Source organism: Spermophilus citellus (assembly GCF_964194105.1).
Source record: "Spermophilus citellus genome assembly, chromosome: 8".
Taxonomy (NCBI): domain Eukaryota; kingdom Metazoa; phylum Chordata; class Mammalia; order Rodentia; family Sciuridae; genus Spermophilus; species Spermophilus citellus.
Window position 1 is genome coordinate 129,246,780 of NC_138189.1, and position 17,804 is coordinate 129,264,583.

Genomic DNA, 17,804 nt, shown 5'->3' on the forward strand with positions numbered 1-17,804 from the left:
TTTGTTTGGTGAAGGAATACTCCTGCCCACAGTTCATCAGATTAACTATCCCTGTCAGAGATGTGCCACTCACTCTCTTTACAAAGTCTTGCAGGGTCATTACCCAGGTTTGTAGGTTGCAGTCTCTCCTTTGCTGTGCATATGACCATACAAAATTTCCCACTAGGTTTTCTATCTGCTGACTTCCTAACAATCAGCCTATTGGGGACAATTTATTAACTCTTTATGAAGCCATTTCTGGTTTTATTTCCATTACTCACATGAGCACTGTCCAGTGGAAATACAGAGCAGAAGCTGGTTGCAGTGGTGCACTCCTGCAATCCCAGCAATTCTGGAGGCTAAGTCAGGAGAATCAAAGGTTCAAGGCCAGCCTCAGCAACTTAGTGAGATCTTGTCTGGAAATAAAAAATAAAAAAGGGCTGGGGATGCAGCTAAGTGGTAGAGCACTCCTGGGTTCAGTTGCCAGTACTGCAATAAATAAAATAAAAGGTCTGGGGATAAAACTCAGTGGTAGAGCACTTGCCTAGCATAGGCAAGGCCTGGATTCAACACCCGCTATCCCCCACCATCCTATCCCCAAAGAAATACAGTGCAAGCCACATGAGATTTTGTAATACTTTCTAATTTTTCTCATTGGCAATGAAATTTTACAAACAGCCACATTTCAAATTCTCACCACAGCACATGCCCAGAGCTCTGGAACCTTTCAAATAGGCTTTGCTAATCTGCATAGTAATCTTTCCAGGTTGCTAACAACAAGTCAATTTGTATATAGGGGAGCTAGCTGAGGTATGCTGGTTCCAGAACTCATTCTTGATTACAGCCTGATCATGTCTTTACTTGTAGGTTATTGTTATGAATGAATTCGGATTTAGCATTGGTTCTTTTAAAAAGGGCTCTCTTGAAAATAAATCTTGACTCCAGATTTAAGTAAACTGAACTTATTTTAAGACAGGATCCTTGATGGGCAAGGGCAGGAAATAACAGCATGTGAAATTCCTTATACAAAGGTGTCGAGGGCCGGGTTGTAACTCAGTAATATGGCATTGTGTGCTCAGTGTGCATAGGCGCTGGATATGATTGCCGGAATCGGGGAAAAAATATTGATTTATAAGAAAACCTCACTGCCTAGATACAAGTGTCTGCTCTAGCTTGCAATCAGCCTCAAAAAATGACAGTGAGGTGGTGATTCAAGGGTCAATTTGCACTGAAAGTGGAATTCTGATCTCTATTCTAGAGCTTCCTGTTGGACTAACAGAGTCTCTCCAGGTCTGCATGACAGCTCCCTTGGCTGTCTCCCTCTATGTTTTCTCAGGTGCCCTTCTCTGATAAGCTTGTTCTACTCCTAACTCTATTTCATCGATCAATTCCTGGAGAATCCCAGAGCAGCACAGGCCTGACAACCCCAAAACCTCAGTGACAAAATGCAGAGCATTTCTTACCCTATATGGGTTCACAGGCTGGCAGGCAGCCTTTGGAATCTTAGCTGGGTACTCAGGTGTCTGTGGTCCGCCATTCTGCAGATCTTGTCTGTGTTGTCTCACAGATTTGGGGGCTGGCTGGCCACAGGCTGGTCGAGAGGGGCTCACCTGGGACAAATGGCTTTCCTTCACATAATGTCCTTTCTAGTAGGCTTACTTCAGCTTCCTCGCATGGTGGTGATAGGTTTCCTAGTTCACAAGCCCAAGCAAGCAAGGCCTCTCGAGGTCTAGACTTGGAAATCATACTGTCATATTCCAATGGACACAACAAATCCAAAGGCTAGCTCAGCTTCATGGGAGTAGGAAACCACTTCCTTCCTTCCTTCCTTTTTGTTTGTTTCCAGCGCTGGGGATGGAAACCAGGGTCTCATGAACACTAGGCAAAGGCTCCGTCGTCACAGAGCTGCATATCGGTCCGTACTATCATTTTTATTTTTAAAATTTTATTTATGTATTTTTATGGTGCTGGGGATTGAACCCAGAACCTCACGCATTATCTTTCAAATAAAAACTTTAAAACACTCAGAAAATTTGGAGACCAATACAATAACTACTTATGAACCCACCAAACTATTTTAATAAATCTTAATATTCCATTCTATGAAGAACTAAACCTGGGCTGGGGCTGGGGCTCAGAGGTAGCACATTTGCCTGGCATGTGTGAGGTGCTGGGTTTGATTCTCAGCACCACGTATAAATAAATAAAATAAAGGTCTATAAACAACTAAAAATTTATTAAAAAAAAAAAAAAGAAGAAGAAGAAAAGGAAGAAAGAACTAAACCTACGGTGGTGCAAGCCTATGATCCCAGGGGTTTGGGAGGCTGAGGTAGGAGGATGGAGAATTTAAAGTCAACCTCAGTAAAAGCGAGGTTCTAAGCAACTCAGTGAGACCCTGTCTCTAAATAAAATACAAAAATAAGGCTGGAGATGTGGCTCAGTGGTCAAGTGCCCCTGAGTTCAATCCCCTTGTGAGGATGGCCTTTGGCCTGAGCCTAAGCAACTCCATTTTAAAAACTCCAGTTTAAAACCTGTAGTCTCACCAGGCACACCCACAAGTTACTTCCCCTCTCCCTGATAAGCCCCTGGCAGGCTGTCCTCGCCTGATAAGAGGGAAAGGTGAGAAGATCAGGGCGGAGACCACCAGAACAGATGTTTCTGATCCCAAGGTAAAGGATGCACTGAGAAATCCAGTGGTAGCTGATAAGGATTGAAAGGGGGGTCAAAAGCCCCCTTATTTAGGATAAATAATAGAGCAAATGACCAGGGATTCAGCCAGCTGAAACTGGAGAGCCTGATGAGGACCTGACATCCCACCACTTGTCATTGTTCCTGAGCCTCTGCATGATACTCACTGCTCTCAAACTCTACCGCCTCATCTGGACCTTGGTGAGAGCCACAGCTTCCTCCCTTCAACCCTCTCCTCAACTGGTCATCCACTCCAGGAAAAGCCTGCCTTGGTTCCGGACCTGGTCACCGTGGTCTGAGTGAGTGTGCATCTGCTGGACTTAAAACCTAAGGCTTAAGACTTTTGATCTGACTTTTGAACTTAACATGCAGAGGGAATGTCTGTCATTAGCCTGTCCTGATTAAGTGTGTTTTGCAGTGCTTAGAATTAATCTAGGATTGTTTGCTGTGAATTGATTATGTCTACTGCTGTGCCCAGCATTAAGGATAGTCATTTTCTTGATTAAGAACCTGTAGAGTGAAATTGTATTGGGTAATTTGAGTGAATAAAGCATTGAAGGGGGCAGAAGCCCATGGACATTATTTCTCCCCTTGACTGTATACGTCGCAATTTTGCCCCCTTATGACACCCCGGTACCAACACACACACACACACACACACACACACACACACACACACACACACACTTATACTCCTTAGCTATCCAGAAGGTAGAGGCAGAAGGATTGAAATTTCAAGGTCTGGGCAACTTAGGAGACCCTGTCCCAAAATGAAAAATAAAAAGGGATGGGGATGTAATGCTCAGTGTATGGAAGGACCTAGAATCAAACCTCCCCTCACCCAAATCACCAAAATGTGGAACGTACTGTACTTTTAAATCCACTGTACGTCTCTGTCCATCCTTACTTTATCTTCTTTGAGGTCTTTAGCTATAATTTAAAAAATTTTTTTTTCTTTTATTTGGATTATTAGCGGCACAGAAAAGTATTTTGAGGCAGAATCCTGACAGTCGTATCTTGCAGGTTAAGCCCTAAAAGAGCACATGGTTTTAGTAAACGTCTACCAGTTAGCTATAAAATTTTAATTCCAGACAGTCACTTTTTATTTAGGTTAAAGGACTTAAGATTCATGCCTTCTGGTGATTCAGCAGGAAAAAGTAAAGAAATTATATTTTTTGAGTCATTAAACAAATATTTATTGTGCTTCTACTTGCCAAACACCGTATCACGTACATGTTTATGTAGCATATTCTCTTTTTTGTAAATTGTTATACACCATTTTGCTTCAGGTTCTGTCAATATATCTAAAGTGAGAAGCCAAGAATATAATATTTTCCTTTATAATAAGGGCTCTTTTTCAATATCTCATGTATATATATATATATTTTTTTTTTCTTTTTTAAAATTATTTTGTAGTTGTTGATGGACCTTTGTTGTATTCATTTATTTTTTTGTGGTGCTGAGAATTGGACCCAGGGCCTCACACATGCAAAGAAGTACTCTACCACTGAGCCACAACACAACCCCAGCCTTCCAAGTTTCTTATCATTTCCCTTCTATGGGTTGGCTCTTGTGTCCCTTGGGTGGGTAAGGATGTTTTGGCATGTCTGCTTAGTTGCTGGCTGGCCACACTTTGGTTTTCTTTCCTAGGACTGATTGTTATTGCTTGTAACTGCCACCTGGTTTTCTACTTCACTATGAAAACTTCAGAGTGCAATCCTTTCCCGGGTTTATTCTTTTGTGTTTTCTAGTAAGCTGATTATGCTTTTTGTTTTTATAGCTTTATTGAAATACAATTCACATACCATGAAATTCACTCTCTGGTGTATTTAGCTTAAAATAAAATTTATCCCTTAGTATACAAAGTTGTGCAACCATCATCACTTCCAATTTTAGAATATTTTCGTCACCTTAGAAAGAAGCCCTGTACCCACAGCCATCATCCCACCCCCCATTTCTGGCAACCATTAATTACTTTCTGTCTCTATGAACTAGCCTAATCTGGACACTGGACAGAAATAGAATCACACATCATAGGAATCCTTTGTCTCTGGTCTCTTTCACTTAGCACAGTATTTTCAGCGTTCACCTATGTTGTGCATGTATCAGTAGTTCATTTTTATGGCTGAATAATACTCCATTTTATGAATAGGCCACATTTTGTTTATCCATCCACCAATTGATGAATATTTGGTTGCATCTACTTTTTGGCTATTATAATAATGCCAAAAACATTCATGTACAAGGTTTTTTTTTTGTATTTTCATTTCTCTTGGATATCTGACTAGATTAGAATTGCTGCATAACACAGTAACTATAACTTTTACTTTTTGAGGAACTGCTGAATTGTTCCAAACTGACTGTACCATTTAAATTCCCCAGTCAAAGTCATAAATGAGAGTTCCAATTTCTCCGAATCTTCATCATCACTTATTATGGTCTTTTTCTTCTAGCCATTCTAGTAGGTGTGAAGTGGTAGCTCATATGATTTTGATTTACATTTCTCTAATGATTAATGAAGTTGAACATCTTTTTATGTTCTCATTGACCATTTGACTAATTGAGTTAAAAAAAAATGTTGCTAAATGAGTACAGTGGCACACACCTTTAATCTCAGATCCTCAGGAGGTTGAGGCAGGAGGATTGCAAGTTCAAGGCCAGCCTGGGCACTTGGCAACACACCCCTCGAAATAAAAGCTTCTAAAAAGGGCTGGGAATGTATTTTAGTGGTAAAGTACTCCTGGTTTTAATCCCCTGGGCTGACAAAAAAAAAAAAAAAAAAAAAGAAAGAAAGAAAAAGAAAAAGATAGGGGCCATCAAATTATTCCTTTATTTCCCAGATTTTATTTTATTTTATTTATTTTTTGGTACTGAAGATCCAACTCAGGGGTGCTTGACCACCTGAACTTTATCCCCAATTATTATTTTTTTATTTATTTTATGTGGTGCTGAGGATGGAACCCAGGGCCTCATGCATGCTAGGTGAGCGTTCTACTGCTGAGCTAGAACCCCATCCCCCCAATTCTTTTTATTTTTGAGACCGGGTCTAACTAAGTTGCTGAGGCTGGCCTTGAACTCTCAGCCTCCCATATTGCTGGGATTACAGGTGTGTGTCACAGTGCCCAGCATTATTACTCATCCTTGAAGGTCAAGTGACAGATCATGTTTTCACTTAAAGTGAATCCCAAACACTTAAAACAACACTAACATCCATAATCCCCCCCCCCCCCCCCCGTTTAATCTCCAATTGTCCAGGTGTCTATTTATTTAACTGTTTATGCAGTGTGATAAAATTTTAACTTGTGGGACTGGGGTTGTGGCTCAGTGGTAGAGTGCTTGCCTCACACATGTGAGGCACACTGGGTTCTATCCTTAGCACCACATAAAGATAAATAAACAAAATAAAGACATTGTGTCCATCTGCAACTAAAAAAGTAAAAAAAAAAAAAAAAAAAAAAGAAAGAAAAAAAAGAGTTTAAAAAATAAATAAAAATTAAAAAAAAATTTCATGTTGTGGATTTGACCTCAATTCTTCAAAATCAATTGTGGTTCTCAGTTGCTTAAAAATGGAAAGATTTGCTCAGGCTGCAGCAACCACTATTGAGAAGGCAAAGAACAGCACTTGGATATGGCAGGCAATTCTGTTTCCAGTGACCCTCTTTTCCTTTTCTTTTTTTCTCTTACATGCTGAACATTGGGAGTTCTCACAGTCTTTCAAAAATAGAGCAGGAGGCTGAAGATAAAGGCCCATTCATCCCACGCAGGAGTTTCCTAAGGTTTCATGTCCAGGCAATGCTTCTTCCTGCTGCTTAGGTATCTTTTTGTGAAGATTCCAGAATCTATTCCTCTATGTCAAGTGTACATATGTGTGCCCACAGAACCTTAGATGTGGATTATTTAGGCACACACAATAACTTTTGTTACACAGTTCTTTCCAGCTTTGAAAACAAGGAGGGAGAGGGCCAAGGCCAAGTTCTTCAAATGAGAGCTTCTGACTCCTGACACTTGGCCAGGTCATCTCTCTACATATTTGGTTGGAGGCCTTAAACACATTTCTTCCTGCCCTTCCAGGGACTGTAGCCTTTTCCTAATCCTCAATTAACTGGAATACTGTGAGGTATTATTATTATTATTATTATTCTTAGTTGTAGATGGACATGATACCTTTATTTATTTATTTTTATGTAGTGCTGAGGATTGAACCCAAAGCCTCACATGTGCTAGGCAAGTGCTGTACCGCTGAGCCCCAGCCCCAGCCCCTATTAGTATTATTTTTAATTATTAACTTATGGGGGGGGGCGGCTGGGGTTGCAGCTCAGTGGTAGAGCTCTTTCCTAGCATGTGTGAGGCACTGGGTTCGATCCTCAGCATTACATAAAAATAAATTAAAAAAAAAAGTATTGTGTCTATCTGCAATTTAAAAATAAATAAACCCACAAAGCTTTATTTTTTTGGTGTGTGTATGGGTACTGGGGACTGAATCTAGGGGCGCTCTACTGAGCTACATCTCCACGCCCCCCTTTTCTTTTCCTTCCTTCCTTCTTTTTCTTTCTTTTTTTTTTCTTTCTGATTTTTTGACTACTGGGTCTCACTGAATCGTCTAGTCTAGGTCTGGAATTTGCAATCCTCCTGCCTCAGCCTCTGGAGTCGCTGGAATTCCAGGCGCGTGCGCCACTGTGTTTTTTTTTTTTTTTTTTTTTTTTTTAAAGAGAGAGCGAGAGAGGGGAGAGAGAGAGAGAATTTTTAATATTTATTTTTTAGTTCTCGGCGGACACAACATCTTTGTTGGTATGTGGTGCTGAGGATCAAACCCGGGGCGCACGCATGCCAGTCGAGCGCGCTACCGCTTGAGCCACATCCCCAGCCTTAGAGATTTGATGCAAAACCTAGCTGGAGGTGTGAGCTCCCCTGCCCCCACACCGCGCGGCCTCCCCGTCATCCATAGAATACTTTTGTTACAACTGATGAGCCTGCACCGACTGGATCTCTCCCGCAAAGTAGTTCAGTCTGTACATTCTCTGGGTTTGGGCAAAAGGACAACGACGTGTATCCCACAGAGTACTTTCACTGCCTTAAAAGTCCTCTGAACCTCAGCAAGACAGAGTTTAAAGTGTGAGAAGAGGAAAAGTGTGTATCGCAGACTCTTGGCTCATCTTCTAGCCAAGTTGGTCCCGAAGTGCAGCAGCTCCCAGCTGTCCTATCTCCCCGGCTCCGGGACAGGTTCCTCCTCCTTTTGTCTCAGTGTCAAGCAAATGGGTTTCCTGTTGACATGGGAATGTTGTGGAAGGGCAGGAAGAGGCCAGGCCTCCTCCTCTTCCCAACTCCCGACCGCGTTTCAGTATTCCGCTCGGGTCTGTTTGGGTCGAGGGGGCGTTTGCCGCGTGTGGCGGGAGGGCGGCCCTAGAGGCCAGTAACCCCTCCCCAAGGGGGCGAGGCTCGGCGCGCGCCCGCCCGATCCCGGGCTGGAACTCCGCGGGGCGGGGAAGGGAAGAGGAAGGGGGAAGAGAGTGGGAGAGGGAGGGAGGAGGCCGCCGGTGTGCAGCGAGGAGGCGGGGAACTCGGCTCGGCCCGCGCCGGGCAGCTCCCCCTCCGGCTGCAGGTGGAGTTCGCGGAGGTGGCGGATCCCTCAGCCGCCGCCCCCACCTCCTCTCCGGGGGCCGCTTTCCTGCTCAGAGGGCGCCGGCCAGGGGCACCCGGTGCCAGCGGACCGGGCGCCGGGGCCGCTGCTTGCCCGCCGTCCCCGGCTGCGCCTCCGCGTCTCGCCCATGGCTGAGGGCCGGCGGCGGGAGGACGAGGAGGAAGAGCTGCGCGAGCGCCGCGAGGTTGGGGGCCCGCGCCGCGCCCGGGGCCGTGCGCTCTCGGGCCACCCGGCCGCAGGTGAGAGACGCGGGGACTCGGGGCGCGGGGCTGGACGGCGGGGACGAGGGCCACTGGGGTCCTGTCCCGGACGGCTGCGCTGCCCTCACCCGCCTGGGTGGGAGCGGCACCTTTTAACTCTCGGACGCGAGAGGGAGAGCGAGTGGCCTATCCTTCCACGTCCTCCTTCTGGGGCTGAGCCGGGCACATTTAAACCGGTCTCTACCTGCTAGTGCTCTTGGAGCCCCAGCTCCAAAATTTCCGTGCCAACGAAGTCCACGAGCTGCTGGCTCGTTTTGTGGCCTGAGTGATTACTTATCTCTGGGTGAGTCAGAGGCCAGAGGAGGACTCACTGGGTCTGGCCCTCTCGGTGGACCACGACCTCTCCCGGGGGCTTCGCCAGCGCCACCTCTACGAGGTCAAACCACGTGCTCGTTCTGAGTCGGGTCTTGTTTCGGTGCCCCTTGAACTTCGGACCTCTGGCCCCCACCCTCCCCCACCGCGAGCTCTCCAGTTTTCTGCAGGACCTGCTTTGGAGTTATCTGCTTTGGAGTTACCCACCCCTGCAGTAAAGAGAAGTCCCGAGTATGGCACTCCTAAAGGCAATTCATTTGGACAGAGGATCCCCTCTGGGCCTAGAATTTCTTTTATGGACTTGTGTTTTGAGGTGTACAAAAGCGGCACCGGTCAAGTAGTTTGGCGCTTAAGTGGAAGAGTGAATAAGTGTGGATCCACACCCCTTCCCTCTTCCTGGGGCGGCTTTTTAATCAAACATAATGAAGAGGAAATTCTTTGGTGTTTGGTTCCAACTGGGTAACCAGAGTTATCTGAGAAGTCGAGGGAAGAGCAAACTTGGGGGAATGACTACAAAGGAGGGAGGGGAAGGGAGCGAGAAAGAGTCAGACAAGGATTCCTTGGGAGCCTCTTTGGAAAGTGGAGTCTGAAGTGTACTCCCAGCAGAGAAGCGCCTCAAGGTGGCTTCCTTAACCAGCCAGAGAAACTGGTCAACTGAAGAAGCCAATGGGCCTGTGGGAGAAAATGGAGGGTAGGAAATGGGATGAAAGGAAAGAACTTGAGCAGAACATGAAGAAGTGGTCCATTTGATGCCCTGGGGAGAATCTTGGAAACTTAACAATAATTCCTCATGTCCGTTACTTGGACCTTTCATCAAAATAAGGCATTTGATGGTCTACAGGAACACCGATTGTTTTGAAAATGATCGATAGTTTTGTTCGGTGTAAACCCAAATCTGGTGAAATAAATGAGTAATTACTGGATATAACTAAATATTTCTTTAAGGGTACAACGAAAACACGACAAAAATGCACCTCCATTGAATTACTTATTTCATCAGTGTAGGCTTATCTTGGATTTCTATTACCTTTAGCAAAACCTTCATTCTTTTCAGGAACTGTAAGGTGGAGGAGAGCTGTATTGGAATTCAAACTAGAAACATCCAGATATGTGTTTATCATTTAGTTGCAATGTGTGTATTTATTCCAAGGCTGGTGGAAATGCCTTTTTGTAACTTTTTGTCAGTTCCATAATTTCCCCAAGGCTGGCTTCTTTGATAATGTTTTGCTAAGACAGGAGGTTGTATACTTTTTGCTCTCTTATATTGGTGTTTGCAGTTTTCTTACCACTTCTATGCCCTTTATTCACAGGAGGGCTGAGAGGACAACATTATTCTGGAGTAGGTGGTGGATAAAACTTGTAGTTTTGGATTTATTTCTTTAGAGATAAATTATTTAATAGTTTACATCTCTTTACAAGCTGTACTTCTCTCTCCCCTCATTAGTTAACATGCTTTTCTCAACCCTATTGCATTCCTTACCAAGCTTGGGCATATGTGAACTATGCCTGTGCTAGATGTTTCTTTCCTCCAAGTAAGAATTTGAACTGATCCAGAGGCTTCATGTTTGCTCTGCTTCTTTCACTTTTCCTGCTCTCAAAGCTTCTTCCACCTCCCATAATGCTTTATTTTAGTTTTTTGTGGTATGGAAAATAAAACCCAGGGGCACTCAACTGCTGAGCCACATACTCAGCCCTTTTTACTTGTTTTATTTTTGAGATGGACTTGCTGAGTTGCTGAGGCTGTCCTTGAACTTGTGATCCTTCTGCCTCAGTTTCTGGAATCACTGGGTTTACAGGTCTGTAATACTGCACCTGGCCTCCCATTGCTTTCTTTTATTCTTTTGGTACCAGAGATTGAACCCAAGAGCACTTAACCACTGAGATATATATATATATTGTTTTTAGTTCTGGTTGGACACAATACCTTTATTTAATTATTTATTTTTATTCGGTTCTGAGAATTGAACCCAGCACCTTGCACATGCTAGGTGAGTGCTGTACTGCTGAGCCACAACCCCAGTGTCCCCCATCCCTTTTTAAAAAATATATATATTTATTTTTTAGTTGTAGTTGGACACAATACCTCTATTTTGTTTGTTTATTTTTATGTGGTGCTGAGGATCGAACCCAGGGCCCCACATGTGCTAGGCGCTCTAGCCACAATCCCAGCCTCCGTCATCCCTCACTGAATTGCTTAGGGCCTCACTAAGTTGATTATAGGCATGTGCCAAAGCTCTCCCATTGCTTTATAAGCTAAAGATTTTCTTTGATCTCACATAACTTGATACCATAGACCTGGGGTATGTGAACTTGAGGGAGCCTATGAACTCATCCTCAGCCTGCTAAATTATGTGTGGTTGTAGAAATGCATGTGTTTATTTTTGCAAAACACATACGGAAGAGCATATAAAGCTGGTAAATTATAAAGTAAAAACACTTGTAACCTTTGCTGTGGTAAGATTTAGAATATTATCAGTTCCTTGGAAGCAGACTCCCATCCTTCCCAGACAGTCTCTTCCCTACCCTACAGAGTAATCACTTTTTTCTGTTTTTTTCCCTCTTGCTGGGCTGGGCATGGAATGCTGGGCTGTATGGATGCTAGGCAAGCACTCCAGGACCAGGATACGTTCCCAGCCTTATATTTTATTTTATTTTTTATCATTGTGACTGATATCTCCTTTATATGGTTTTGCTTCAGACATATGCACCCTAATTAATATAGTTTTACTTATTTTACAATTTCACAAAGTTGCATCATCCTGTATGGATTCTTTAGTACCATGTTTTTTTTTTTGTTTTTTTTTTTTTTGTTGTTGTTTTGAGTTGACCATCATTTTTATTAACCCAGCAGAGCATAAATGTCTGTTTCCACAGCTAAGAGCTCCAGGTTGGGTCTGATCATCTGATCACATACAGTCATTGTAGGGATCCTTGGGAGATAAAGTGTTTTTTAAATGCTGTTAAGAAAATTGGATTTGGGTAGTCATTATTTTTTAAATCTAGGCTGATAATTGTGATCATTGATTTGGTGCTTACCTTCATCATATGATGTATTTGTTTCATTTTCCTGGCTTTATTTATTTATCATTTATTTATTTTTTGGATGCAGGGGATACTCCGTCCCAGGGCCTCGTACATGCTGAGCCTGCACCCTACATAAGCCATATCCCCAGCCCTATTTTCCCAGCATTTAAAGTAATAAAATATCCCAATTGAAATTTTGCAGAATTGCAAGCACTGCCAGATGTTGAGGGTCAGTCAGTTCAGTGAAGGCTAATTCTGTACTAATTCATGATTCATGAAATTAATGCATGAGCAGATAGATATAGGAAAGGTAAGTGGGGAGCAGAGAGTATAGCATTGCTGGAGTTTCATGTACTATTATTGCTAAGCTGTCCTGAATCTGGTACCATGTGAAATATTTACTGTTGATGGAGGGGTGTACTGAATTCTTGGTATTGTCTTTTAATCCATTGAGTGTCAACCACAAATAAGGCAGAGAGGATGTGGGTATACTAATGAACAGATTGCTGACCCCCATCCCTAGAGTCTCTGACTCAGTTGGTTTGGGGTGGGGCCCAAGAATTTTTATTTTTAACATGTTTTCTGGTGGTATTGATGCTGCTGGTTCAGAAGGGCAATGCTCTTGGTAAACCCCTTGTAAATTAAGAGAAATCACACTCCAGCATTGAATCTTAAATCCTAAAAAAATAGTTCCTCCAGATAATTTGTCCTTTTGAACAGATCAGTTGAAAAACAATGAGATAAGCACAGAGATCACCACCAATGAGCTCATAGGGCTTAGTTCCCATTGTGGGTTTTCCCAGCTTAAAGGATTTTATGATTGATTTATGTGGGCTGGCCTTTATAATCAACTTGTTCTTGATTTTCTTCTTTGTGTTATTGATTGAATGTTCTTTATCTCTATCTTAAGTTTGGTGTTAGCACTGTATTAGTGCTGGTTTATATTGGCCAAGGGAAGAAGTGGAGGGTTGGGGGAAGTGGAAGTTAGGCAATCAACTTTTTCCACTTTTCTGGGGATTGTCCTAGCTTTTCAAATTGAAGTCTCTGGCCAGGCATGGTAATGTACACCTGTAACCCCAGCTGCTTGGGAGGCTGAGGAAGAGGTTCACAACTTCCAGGCCAGCCGAGGGAGCTTAGCCAGATCCTGTTTCAAAAAGAAAAAAAAAATTTCAAAAGGACTGGGGAGGTTGCACAGTGGTGAGCACTTGCCTAGCCCTGGGTTCCATCCTCAGCGCCACTCACAGAAGAACACAGAAGAAGACGATGCCTCTGGAACCTGGAATAGTTTCTCTCCAAGGATCTCAGAAGATTCAAGAGATTCTCAGAGAACTTCAGAGAAGCTAGAATCCCCAGAAGACCACAGCCTTCCCAACATTTGACTGCAGCCTAGGGAGATGCATTTTGGAATTCTAACTTCCAGAACTGTACAGTAATTGACGTGGGTGCTGATCAGTGGCAAAGCAGCTGCTTAGCATTCAGAAGGCCCCAGCATTGAAAAAACAAAAAACAGAACAACCCTATCCCAGGAAATTCCTCCGTCTCAGACAGATCAGGGTTTATAGTCACCCTACCCACACAACTTGCTGGGGAAGAAGAAAGAGAAGGGAGGATAAAGTCTACTGATGAGGTTGTTTATACTTACATCACTTACATCACTGGTTCAGACTGAGTGTCTTTTTTTTTTTCTCATTAACATTGTCTGATTTATTTTGTTGTGTGTAACTGTAGTTTTTCTGTTGTGTTTTGTTTTTGTTTTTAATTGTAGACGGATACAGTACTATTTTCTTATTTTTATATTGGTGCCAAGGATTGAACTCAGTGCCTCACATGTGCTAGGCAAGTACTCTACCACTGAGCTACATCCTAGCTCTTTTTTTTTTTATTGTATAAATATACCATGCTTTGTGTAATTTTATTCTGGGGTACTAGGGATTGAACCCAGGGGCACTTTACCACTGAGCTATATCCCCAACCCTTTTTCGTTTTTTGAGACAGAGCCTTGCTAAATTTCTGAGGCTGGTCTTGAACTTTTGATCCTCTTGTCTCAGCCTCCTGTCTCTGGGATTATAGGCATATACCACCATGCCTGGCTATTATTTTTTATTGATTTGTTAGAGTTCTTTATTTAATGAGGAGTCTCAACTTTGGTTGGTTATATGTATCACAGATATCTTGTACACTGTGTCTTATTTTTTCATTTTCTTTTTTAAAAATATTTTTTAGTTGTCAATGGATTTTTATTTATTTATTTATTTATTTATTTATTTATTTATTTATTTATTTATTTAGATGTGGTGCTGAGGATTGAACCCAGGGCCTCTCACATGCCAGTCAAGCGCTCTGCCACTTGAGCCACAACTTCAGCCCCACATTTCTTTATGGTTTCTTTTGATATGACAGTTCCTCTTTTCAATGTAGATGAAGTTATGAGTTTTTTTCTTTACAATTTGTGTCCTTCCCACCTCCCCTTTCCAGTTAAGAGTGGTATTCCTACTACTATAAGGTCATGAAAATATTCTCCTCTACCTCTTTTATTGTTTCCCCAAAGTTTATAACTTTCCATGGGGACATACATATAGCCATAGCTTTCCTCAGACTCTCAAGCAGGTTTGAGAACCTCTTTCTTACTTACAACATCTTATACTGTTTCTTTAGTGGGCAGGTACACAAAATTCTGGGCCTTTCCCCAAACAACTGGAAGAATGGTAGGCGTATAACAGGGCCTAATGCATCCTAAACAAATTTTCTGTGTGTGTGTGTGTTTGGAGGGTGGAGGATTGAACCCAGTGGAAATCGACCGTTGAGCCACATCCTTAGCCCTATTTTGTATTTTATTTAGAGACAGGGTCTCACTGGGTTGCTCAGTGCCTCACCCTTGCTGAGGCTGGCTTTGAACCCACCGCCTTGGCCTCCTGAGCCGCTGGGATTACAGGTGTGCACCGCTGTGCCAGGCTAGGGTCTTTTATTTGTTTGTTTGGCAGAGCTAGGGATCTTGGCCTCTTGAGTGCAAGTAGTCCCTCTACCACTGAGCTAACATCTCCAACTTTCCTCTTTTTTTATTTTGCTATGTTTCTAATAAACCCTGAAAGGAATAATTTCCAGATGGTCCCTGACTTAATAATATTTTACTTTTATATTGGTATGAAAGTGATAGGCCTTCAGTAGAGATCATATTGGAAATTTTGTATTTGGACCTTTCCTGGGCTGGCCATATGTGGTAGGAGCCTCTTTGCAGTGTAGCGTGGAGCAGCCCAGCAAGCACAGCTCTCAGCCAGCCTCAGAACGCAATGGAAACAACCCACGTTCCAAGGTTTGCTGTGTGGCTGAGCTCGGAAGTTTGGTAAATGAGGTATGTTAAGTGCATTTTTGACTTAAGATATTTTGAAAGGTTTAGCTGGACATAACCCCTTGTAAATCAAGGATCATCTAGAACTGTCATCCAGTGTACTGTAAGTAAAATACCTTGAATGTCATCAGAACGAGGTCACAGAATCCTTGTGTTCACCGTGTGCCAGGTATTGCTTATCTGTTATCCTCTGTGAGGTGGATGTTATTTTCCTTATTATATTGAAAAACTGAGGCTCAGAAATATTTAAGCAGTTTGCCCCAAGGTCTCTCAACTAGTTAGTGGTAGAATGGCGGTTTGAATCCAGGTCAGTTTAAAGTAAAAGTCAGAGTTCTTCTGAGTTATCGCACTGATTGCTAATAAAAGTCATTTACAGTTATTTGCCATATGTTCATGCCAGCAGGCTGCTTGCTGTATTTTAGAAATTCTTTACATTTATCAAGTGCTTTTCTGTTTAGAAAGGGCTTTCATAACTTTATTTAATTTGATTCTTTCGACAACTTGAGAGGGAAGAGGGTAAGTTTTATCCTTCTCTTTTATTTTTTTGGTAATGGTGGGGGTTGAACTATTATGCCCATTTGAAAGATGAGTAAACTGAGACTTAGAAATGTTAGATGACTTCTTCTAAAGTTACATAACTAGGTAGAGCTAAAACTCAGTTACCTATATTGTACATCGCAAATCACAAGGCAGAGTTTCTTTTCATTGACTCATATAACATGCCAGGCTGTATTTTCCCCAGAGCTGGTGGCTCTGTTTTAAACCACTGTTCTGTGCCACTAGCTTATAGGTTTTTTCTTTTTAAATTTTTTTAATTTTTAATTTTTTAATTGCTAGAATTCCATAGTTGTCTAACTTATTTTGAGAAAGCTATTTCAAGTCCCATAGAATATTTACACACTGTTTAAAAATCTGCACTACACAGCTACTTGAGGAGGCTTGAGGCAAGAGTGTCACTTGAGTCTAGGAGTTCAAAGCCAGCCCGAGCAACACAGTGAGACCCTGTCTCAAATTATGCTAAGTGAAGCTAGCCAATCCTTAAAAAACAAATGCCAAATGACTGCTTTGATATAAGGGGAGTAACCAAGGACAGGGTAGGGACGAAGAGCTTGAGAAGAAGATTAACATTAAACAGGGATGAGAGGTGGAAGGGAAAGGGAGTGAGAAGGGAAATCGTATGGAAATGGAAGGTGATCCTCAGGGTTTTACAAAATTACATATAAGAGGAAATGAGGGGTAAGAGAAGAATAATACAAGTGGAAGAAATGATTTACAGTAGAGGGGGTAGAGAGAGAAATGGGGAGGGGAGGGGAGGGGAGGGGGGATAGTAGAGAATAGGATAGACAGCAGAATACATCAGACACTAGAATGGCAATATGTAAATCAATGGAAGTGTAACTGATGTGCTACAGCAATCTGTATACGGGGTAAAAATGGGAGTTCATAACCCACTTGAATCAAACTGTGAAATATGATATATTAAGAACTATGTAATGTTTTGAACGACCAATAAAAAAAAAAAAACCCACCCGCACTTACCAAATTCTTTAAGAAGACCTGTTTATCTCCATCAATACAATTCATGCAGAAATTTCTGGGAATAAAAAAAAGATACATATGATCAGTCTGTTTCTTTTAAAGAATGGAACACTGAAGAGTTATGGACAGTTAGACTAGTACAATTTAAAGAGGGTAAGTAAGAATAAGTGGTCCGAGGTTACTCTCCAATGGAGTTAGCCTAAGTTAGTTAGACTTACTTGGCTCATTTCTTGGCTTCCTGCTAACTATGTGACCTTAAATTATCTAACTCTCTGCTGTACTGAGGATTGAAGCTAGGCGTGTTCTACCTCTGGGCTGTATCTCCAGCCCTTTTTATTTATTATTTGGAGACTTAAGTTACCAGGGCTGGCCTTGAATTTACATCCTTCCTGCCTTAGCCTCCTGAGTTGCTGGGATTACAGATATGCTTCACCTGGCCTAGCAGAATACTCTTTTTCTTCCTTCCTTCCTGCCTCCCTCCCTCCCTTCCTTCCTCTTTCTTCTCTCTCTCTCTCTCTCTCTCTCTCTCTCTCTCTCTCTCTTTCTCATCCTTCTTCCTTCTTACCTTTCTCCCCCCTCCTACAATGTGTTAGCCAGCCTTCCATTAATGTGACACAATACCTGGGATAATCCATATATAAAGAGGAAAGATTTATTTTGGTTCCTGGTTTCAGAGGTTTCTTTCCATGGTTGCTTGGCCCTGTGGCAAGATAGTACCTCCCGGCTGGGACTGGGTGGCCAAGGAAGCTGCCCTCCACAAGTTGGCCAGAAGCCAAGAAAGAAGGAAGGCGCTGTGGTCCCCATCCCCTTTGAACACGCCCCCAGGGACCTAGGTTCCTCCCACTCGACCCTGCCTCCTAAAGGGTCCACCACCTCCACACATCTCCGGTGGTGCCACAGGCTGTTCAACACATGGACATTGGGGAAACCTTCAAAATGCAAACTGTAGCACCCCAGGGAGAAGGATGTGTAGTTCACTAGCTGTCCTGGGCCATGGAGTTACCTTGAGGATGGAAAC

General features: G+C 42.7%; 1 protein-coding gene across 3 annotated transcripts in view; it reads left to right on the plus strand.

The window, feature by feature from the left end:
• The first annotated feature begins 8,076 nt into the window (after window positions 1-8,076).
• The window catches only part of SH3D19 (SH3 domain containing 19), a 187,731-nt gene continuing 178,003 nt past the window's right edge, over window positions 8,077-17,804 (plus strand). The window contains exon 1 of one of the 3 annotated variants that reach the window (XM_081304757.1): window positions 8,077-8,544. In XM_081304757.1, coding sequence (XP_081160883.1) covers window positions 8,433-8,544 — 112 coding nt within the window. In that variant the 5' untranslated portion in view covers window positions 8,077-8,432. The remainder of the gene's footprint in view (window positions 8,545-17,804) is intronic. The other 2 variants (XM_081304755.1, XM_081304756.1) reach the window with 2 other exon arrangements.